Below are 9,249 nucleotides of genomic sequence, written 5' to 3'. Positions count from 1 at the left end.
CGATCACCGGCTTTTGCTATTTACACTGTGATCAGCCGTGATTGGACACGGCTGATCACGTGGTAAAGAGTCTCAGTCGGAGACTCTTTACCGAGATCGTAGTTGCCGGGTGTCAGACTGACACCCCGCAACAACGATCGCCGTGATGCGCGCACCCGGGGGCGCGCAGCGGCTCATAATCCTGATCACGTCATATGACGTCCGGTCAGGATTATGAAACCACTTTGCCGCCGTCTATTTGCTATAGGGCGGGCGGCAAGTGGTTAAGGAAATTTGGGGTTTGCTTCAAATGCTGTGCCTCCACAGAACACTTTTCAAAGGGCTGTAAAGCTATCATCAAATGTATAGAGTGTGACAGTGATGACTACTTGCAAGCTCTTCATCAATATCCACAAAACTCTACTATGCTGTCAGGGTTTTACCTGCACGAAAGGGGCAAATGCGCGTGTGAAAATGCGCGCCGCTGGGCAAGCCAGGCATCGACGCAAGTGTGTGCGCCAGTGTGCATCCCAGGCACGTGTGCACGTTAGCGCTGTTTGGAGCCAGTGGCCCTACTTAAAGAGGGTAGCTGCACTTGCTCAGTGGCGTTTGTCTGCAGCTCTGTATCTGAGTCTCCTGTAATCCGCCTGCTGATTGTATTCTCTGACCCAGCTTTCGATTGACCTTGCTGACCTCTCCTGTTTTGACCCTGGCCTGCTTGACCTTGCTTTGGATTGAACTTCTATTACCGAATCCCTGCCTGCCTGTATCTTGCTTCTACCTGCTGAACATACCCGATTGCTTTGTCTGTTGTGACCCGGCCTGTCTGACCATCCCTCTGTCATTTCAAGTGTGCTGCATCTTGGCCCTGCTGCTGTTGCTCCTGTGTCTGCTGACCTCTGACTGCTGATCCATCATCTACCCTGCAGTTCCAGTCTCCGAAGGATCCAGCTACTGCTTCCAGTTCAGACACTCCTACCCCGCTGCGCTCACGGGGTCACTGTCTCAATTCCAGTGGTCTCTGAACCAGAGCTGTAAGAGAGGTCTTCTTCCGTCAAGTCAGGCTCACCACCAGGTACCTAACATATGCTCACAAACAATCTTCCTGAGGCAAAGCAAGGCGGGGAGTGCACAGATCAAACAGCGAAGTTCTGGAGGAAGCAGTGAAGTGTACATAGACTGTATATAGGAAAAGTTGTCCCTGAAGTTGTTCCAAAAGTCAAGTGGGCATACCATAATCCCCAATCCCCATCCAAATTCTAATCCCTGAATAAAATAACAAAAACAAAGTACTGGACTGTTTTCTGACTCTGAAGTGAGTGTGAAGATTCGCTGTGCCTGACTGTGCACGGTGGGGGATGCCATTCTACTTGCGGCTCCTTGGTGGATGCAGTACATACACCTGATTTCAACAGGGACCAGCCTGAATTTTGATCCGGCTATGGCCAGTCCTGTTCAAGAGAAGTCAATATTCTGATAGACTGCTCACTAACAGACTTGCTGAAAAACTTTAGTTCAATCAGTGCTGCAGCACACCGGTTAATGTATTATGACAACAGGGGACTCTTGCTGATTGGACACACCTTGGATGTGTGGATGGGGAAATTGGTTCCATTTTTATTTTTTCAGCCCCTTGACAGAACAAAAGAAAAACTGAGCCATTTATGACCAACTTTACACCCCAACCTACCCCAACCTTATCTCTTATACACCACCACCCTAGCTAATAACCAACCTCCTTACCACCTCCCTTACACCCCACCTCCACTTTTACACCCCACCTCTCCATTCTCTTAATTTTACCCCACTCCTTTACACTCTCCCTTCTCACTCCCCTACCTTTTAACCTTACCTCCACTCTTATACCCCCCACAAAATGGTGGCTGCACACAGACACCAACTCTATTTTGCATAAATGTGATGGATAAAAGATGGCTTCGGCTCCTGTTCTTCACCTATAGAGAATTCTTCAAAGGCATTTCACTGTTTTCAGTGCTTAATTGTAAATTGCCTCTTTTATAAGCTCCAAAAGGGGTGAAATGCATCTGAGGATTTCTCTACAGGTGGAGAACAGGAGCTGAAGCCATCCTTTACCCATCTCATTCACATTTATGCAACAGGGAGTTGGTGTCTGTGTGCAGGTGGCCATCATTTTGTTGAAGACTACTGTAGCCTGAAAAGCCAGTCGGTTCATATGCTGACACAAGTTTGGAGGAGAATTCAAGTGGTACTATTTTCATTGTTTTAGACTTATACCCCCATGTTATACTCATACCTTCTTATCCCCATGCCCCACCCCCCATAACATTACAACTTCCCCCTTAGCACTCTACTTTCTTACTTCCTTCTCTTGTATCTTCCCTCCCTCTTATATACCCCTCTAACTGATACCATGACCTTCCCACCCCCTCCATAACACACTACCTCACAGACTTACCCACTGATGAACCCAACTCCTCCCTCCTCTTCCTTTTTCATTACCTTCCCTTTTATCCCCCCTTCTGCCAACCTTCTTACCGCTTCACTTACACTTGACCTCCTTCCTCAGATTTATCTTTTGTACACCCCCCACACATGTCCTTACACCTCACCCCTTGCTTTATATTCACCCCTCAGCCCTTCTTTAGAGCTGGGAGGTGGTATTTAAATATGAAATTTAAGTTTCTAGACATCTTATCTATGATAATTTAATAATGTTGACCTCTGATTATCTGTAATCAAAAAACTTTTAACTTATCTTAACTTTTAAAATATCTTTATTTATAATGCAGCATCCACAGTATCTCAAATAATAATTAATAGAACAGACAAATAAAACTTTATTATTTCCTGTCTGTCTCTGGAGATAATTCAGTAGGTAAATAGTTGTGGAATTCATTTGCCCCTCGGGAATGAAGACATAAATAGGATAAGTTGGTGAGCGAGTTCTCTGTGGCCTAATCCTTTAGGGATCCCATTGTATCAGATGTGTTTGCCTAATTATTCATTTTAAACAAAGTTTATTAAAGAAAGTAAATAATTTAGTGGATTTCCATTTGAAGATTCCTGGATTGTCAGACGACGATTATATTCAGAAGGGAAAAGGTGAAGCAAAATATACTTAATTGAAGTCTATGGTATGCTATGCATCACAAATAAAGACGGTGTTAAAGACACAAAAATCCACTAAAACAAATAAAGACACAGGGCTGCATTGTCCCCTATTAGAACCAAGTTTATAATTTTGTGCAAACTAAATGATAAGTGACACAAAATTAACTTTATTCATATAAATGTAAAATAAGTGCTCAAACAAGTGAAGTAAAGGCTACTCCTCAGGTGCAGGCAGTGATCTTTACATCAAATGTGTTTCCTTCTTCCACCATACAAGTGTTACAAAGTAGCTTATCAAAAAGTCTAAATGCGCTCAATGCAGCCAATGAAGGATCTTTGTCCACAGGCAATATTGCATCTCCAAAAGCAGATTACACCAACTCCAATCCAGCAATGGTACGATATAAAGAGAAAAAGAAAGGACTATCTATGGTTTAGTACTGAAATACACGTTTTTTGCATCAAATAGAAATCACAAAGAACACACAAGAAACAAAATCAAATAAAACAGCATTTGTGTCCAGCTGATGAGTGAGCATTAAAAAACATCACCGATATAGCTCCACCCAATGCGCATTTAGTCAAAACAGACGTTGGCTAAGTGCATAGGCAAATATCATTGGGGGTCTGACTTTTTGGTAAGCTGTTTGAAACACTTGTGTGGTAGAAGAACTTGATTAAGCACTTATTTTACATTTCTATAGGTTGTGTTCTTTTAGTATCACTTGTTATTTAGTTTACACAATATAATACTTGGTTATATTAGGGAACAGGGCAACACCCTGTCTTTCATATGTATCTTTATATGAGTGAGTGAAATAATCATTGATTTTTTTATATACATTGTTTATATATTGTGTCACAAACACACAATGTGTTTGTTGATAACATTGTTAGATCACATAATTGTATTCTGATGCTCACAAATATAACACTGAGCGCAGATATTCCTTGTTTCTCATCATGCTATGTATCATGTATATGACCAGAGTAACTGAAAGTAATTATGAATGAAATGTTTTTTGTTTTTTTTATAATTGATGTCTTTTTTCAAATTGGTTCTATATCGCTACTAAATGTAAGTTGACCTATCATATACAAAGTTGTCCATCATACTTTACACACACACACACACACAGTGTATAAATAGCAAAAGGTATTGTTTAATACTTATCTATCCTGAAGAAACTGCTGTTGCGTAATCTCGTATGTGGCATGACCTCCGCATTGGTCCCACTGTCTCTGCTTAAAGCATATTTCTACTTTTGCTGTCAAATTTGTGAAAAACTCACTATATGTTTGTTATATATTTCCATTCACACAACACACCTAAAAAAAAGTAAAAAATAAAGTTTTACTTTGTTGATGGGAGCATGTAACAAATATAAAGTAGGTAACTGAGGCATTCAGGCAGAGCCATCCAATCAGCTCTTCCCTTAATACAAAGACCATGTTGCTAATGCCTAGGCACCGGTCACCGATCACAGTCTGGAACAGCCATTGCTACAGGACTGGTAAATTTATACATATATTTTTATTGAATTTAACTATAGGGAAGTAAAACGATTGCTGGTCGCTTTATTCAAATGTTAGTTGCCTGGCTGTGCCTGACACGTTTACTTCTGAGCCACTAACCTGGATCAAGCAAATGAAAACTTCCAATTCCTTAGCTTTAAAACTTGTTCCCAGCCAGTGACTCACAAACTAACAGATAGGCAACCATCATTAGCCATCCTAATCTACCTTTCCCAAAGCCTAACACGCTATTGCAGACTTGGAAGCATCACAGATAGGCAACCATCATTAGCCAGCCAAGCCTTCCATGCTCACAGCCTATAATACTAGTTCTGCTTTGGAAGCAAAACATGTAGGCAAAGGGGAACAAAGGAGACCTTCAAGGTTACACCGCCAAATTACTGTAAAATCTTCAACATTGCAAGTACCAAGTATGAGGAGAGGCCAATAAGTTCTTACCCTAACCATGACCTAGATGTGCTTGGGATCTGACATTTTGCAGGTTTATAGGTGAATTTCTTATTAATATTGTTTTTGTAGGTCGTGGTGAATTATAGTTAGAGCCAAGAAAAATGGAGTAAGTGTCATGCCGGACAAAGTTGAATACGAGCCTTGATTCCAAAAACAGCAACGAATGGAATGTGCACAAAGCTTTTTAAACAGTGTGAGGGGGTTCGCTCGGTAGCGGGTGTGTGTGACCCCCTGGATGGGTTCACAACACAAAGTCAGGCACAGCAGACAGCGGTGTAGGTGCAAAAAACAAAAGATCCGGTTTATTTAGGCTACATGCAGTGATACATATAACAGCCAAACAAAATAAAACAAGAAAATAAATCCTGGTCAGCTTGACCTCTAACTACACACGTAGACTCCCTGTCTAACAACTGGGTGCAGCCTTGTGCTGCCCCAGTCCCTGTCTCTATTGTAGGGGTTTGCCACACAGGCGTTAACTCACCGCACAGAACAGATCTCAGACTCCCCAGTCTATACACACAAAACTGGTTCCAGGATGGAGCTTCTCCCTATGCATGCTGGGGTTTTTTGTAGAGGTCTTAATGAGCCCACTTATTACAGCTGGGCTCATTAACTCTTCCCCTCTAATTGTAAATGTCTGCATAAAGCCTGAATCTAGGACACACATATTTCCCATCCTGAATACAACCAGGTGATTTTACCTGCGTGCTGCCACAACAGATACGTGACCATGGATGAAAGCTGGGTATAGCTATATAATCCTGAGACTAAAGAAATGAGTAAAACATGGAAACATGCTTTATCACCCACTCCCAAAAAGGCTAAGGTGCAGCATTCATCCAATAATCACGGGTCGGTATTGAACTTTGTCCAGCATTACACCTACTCCATTTCTCCCTGCTCTAACTATAATTCACCACGACCTACAAAAAACAAAAATTGGTATGCATATTACCAAGATATCCACCTATAAACATGCAAAATTTCAGATCCCTAGCACCTCTAGATCATGGTGAGGGTAAGAACCTATTGGCCTCCCCTTGTACAAGTCAACAACTTCCTTCTTCCAAAATATAAGACAATGTTGCTTCCTATTACCTTAAATCCTAAATATAAAAGTACTGACTTGCATTATGTTCTACCTGCTGGTGTTTCAAAAAACAAGAATTACTGTGGTTTGGAAATTGGTAGATGCAATGTAACAGATTTTAGTGCTGAAATACAAGTTGCTACACTCCAGGAAGGAAACTGGGCAATCAAAAAACAAACAAAAAACTATCATCACTATAAATATGCAGAAAAAGCAGTTCACTTTGCTAGAGGAGGTAAATCACTATCCAAACCAGCCATGAAGCCACACGCTTGGAGCTCCATATGTTTGATTCTCTGGTTGGTTACCATCCATTGCTCTGCTGAAGAGACATGCCCAGGTAACATTTTGAGATCAAATTATTATTGCATTTGTTTATATGCTGATTTTACTTTCCTTTGCAGTTGAGGGGAAATCAATTGTCTACCACCTTAATAAGCAATCTAAAGCCCAATACACACTATAAGTTTTTCTGCTGAGTTTTTCCTTCAGAATTACCAAAACCATATAATATGAAGTCAAGCCTTAGGAGTTTCAATATGTATGCAATCAGGTAGGCCCTTGCACTACATGGTTTTGGTAAATCTGAAGGAAAAAATCAGCAGAAAATCTGATCGTGTGTATGGGGGATAAGAGACAGACTTTGGGATTATCTAACACAGGAGGTGGTACATTAGAACATTACATAGAAATTCATCAGTGAAATCAACAATCAATTGAAATAATGTGAGTGTTCTCTGTGGGGTCAAACAGAAGATTACCCACTGGGAAGAAAATATTTGTTTGGTATTTTTTCACTGCATCAGCCACATTATATCTGTATTAGAGTTAAACTAGGTGACAATTTGTTAGTTTGCTTCACTCCTATATCTTTTGTATCAACAGTACTAAAATTGTATCTAAAGCTAAACTTTGGTTTTATGTACAGTGATGAAGTTTTAGAATTTCTGTCAGATTTTTATTGCTAGAAAGAAAATGTTGAAATTCATAAAGTTAGAGTTGGAAAAGTATTTACTTTATTACATAGACCACAAAAATTCAGCAGAAAAATGTCTGTGCCAACTAGCTGCTGAGGCGTGTGCCTGGCAGGTAGTAGTTATACCACTCCTCACTCTTATATACCATTCTCCCAACCACCTAGAATTAAATTGTTACCATAAGGAATACTGAATGCCCTAATAAAAGGGGATTCTAAGGCACCTAAAGCACATTAAATACCCTTGGTGAATGTAAAGTGAATATAAACCCTCACCCTGTGAAACTCAGTTTAAAATAGAAATAAAAGGAAAAACATTTGTGTATAGCTATGAAAAAAAGTCTAAATACATTTTTCCCTTTTTTTATAAGTGATCACATTCCCTCAGTTCTCACCTGCGTAAGAGCTGGGGGAGGAGCAGCAACAGTACACTGAGCTTCGCAGTGATAGGCTGTACAGTGGGGGGGGGGGGTGTCAGTACAAGTCTGATCATTGGTGGAGAGCAGACTTGTACAGCTAGAGAACTGACCACGCTGTGTTCTCATGCTTAGTGTGGTCAGTTTCTAATAGGAAAGCAGAAGGACTGGCAGGAACTGATTTAGCCAATAAACTTTATAATACAGACTTCGGGGTTGCCAGCTCTCATTTTTCTGCTTGTTGCATCTGGTGTGAGAGGATACACCAAGCTTAGCCACCTGTGCTGTTGATCACACATCAAGATTGGGTGGTTCCCTGTAGTGAGCGCTATACACACCTTAGCTTTCTCAAATAGCAGGAACACCAGGGATTTCACACAAAAGGAAGCAATACAAAGAGAACAGGATACTTTCTCATACAAGTGCATAGAACAGCAGGCACATATCAGGAATATGAAATGTTGGGGTAACAAATGCTTTAAGTAGACTATTTTAATGGAATAAATAAATGTTTAATTTTTGAGTGTGCCATTTAGAGGCATACATACAGGGGTCGTAATTGTGACCGAGCCCATGCGCCCATGCGGCCACTTGTACACCTAGATAGGAGGGGCAGCGGGGGTGACATATAGAGAAACCAATCCTCTCCATTTTCCTCCTGCAGTCTCTGAAAGATAAACAGTGGGGTTTAGTTCCTCTACATGCCACTCCACCGCCCTCCTATCCACCTTCTGCTGTGATTGGGCTCCTGTTTACTCTCTCGACCCCCATCATCTCCCACAGTGCTGCGGGGTTCCCCCCTCCCATCTCCCGCTGGCTGCTGCAGTGGATGCTTTCAGGATGGAACGCAGAGAAGGGGCTGGTAAATGTGTCATTTACCGGCCACTTCCTTGTCTTAATCAATAGAGTCAGTGACCCATATTGATCATCACTGACTCGGTTCATTCATAACTGAGACATAGTAAACTGTTTACTATGCTTCCATTTGTAAATGAATGGGAAGCCCTGAAGGTTCTAGTTAAGCTTCTGGTGCTACTCCTACTTTTTCTTCTGGTTTCAATCTGAAGCACTTTCAGAGACTATTCCTTATATGTGAGCCTCCTATTCTGTGTCAAATTGAAACTGTTGGAATACAAATATGGGGGTTTGATTGCTGACTTTGGAGCTGTCATCCTGATCCTGGCTCCACTTCCAAGTGAGTCAGTGACCTTAAATAAGCATACAGCCAGCAAAGTCTGAGAAGTCTCAGCTCCTGACCTGTATGCTTGTTTCACGTCACTGAACTCACCAGGTTGTGATGCCTGGATAAGGTGTTGCTGTTGGAGCCTGCACCTTTAAGGATAAGTCATCACTTTCCATTTGGGAAGGAGGAAAGGATGGAGGTGCACCTAAGTGTAGTATTATAAAACACGGTTTAATGCACAAGGTATTGCAATTGCAAGATTGAAGAGATCATAGGCATATCTGTAATAAAATTTCCTCCTCGAGGGGTGCCTGCTATCCGGTATTCTCCGGTGTCCAGATGGTGTCAGAAGGCTGAGCAAACGCTGAACCAAAACAGGAAGGGCAGGGGATCCAGGCTTCCTGGCGTGGACCCGACGGAGGGATATGATGTCACCCGGTGGGCGGGCCTCGATGGAAGGAAGGAGCATGGAAAACTAGGCTACACGCTCGGAGCACACAGCTCCTTCTTTTTATCCTTTCAT

At 41.7% G+C, this 9,249-nt stretch overlaps 1 protein-coding gene across 1 annotated transcript in view; it reads left to right on the top strand.

Annotated features, from left to right (window-relative positions):
- Positions 1 to 6,347: 6,347 nt before the first annotated feature.
- Positions 6,348 to 9,249, top strand: part of LOC143975208 (ficolin-1-B-like) — an 80,445-nt gene continuing 77,543 nt past the window's right edge. The window contains exon 1 of the mRNA XM_077477337.1: positions 6,348 to 6,491. Coding sequence (XP_077333463.1) covers positions 6,410 to 6,491 — 82 coding nt within the window. The 5' untranslated portion in view covers positions 6,348 to 6,409. The remainder of the gene's footprint in view (positions 6,492 to 9,249) is intronic.

Source organism: Lithobates pipiens, unplaced genomic scaffold (genome assembly GCF_037356315.1).
Source record: "Lithobates pipiens isolate NorthernLeopardFrog02 unplaced genomic scaffold, aLitPip1_a1.2 Scaffold_1, whole genome shotgun sequence".
In the NCBI taxonomy this organism is placed as follows: domain Eukaryota; kingdom Metazoa; phylum Chordata; class Amphibia; order Anura; family Ranidae; genus Lithobates; species Lithobates pipiens.
This window is presented reverse-complemented; position numbering and strand designations above follow the sequence as displayed.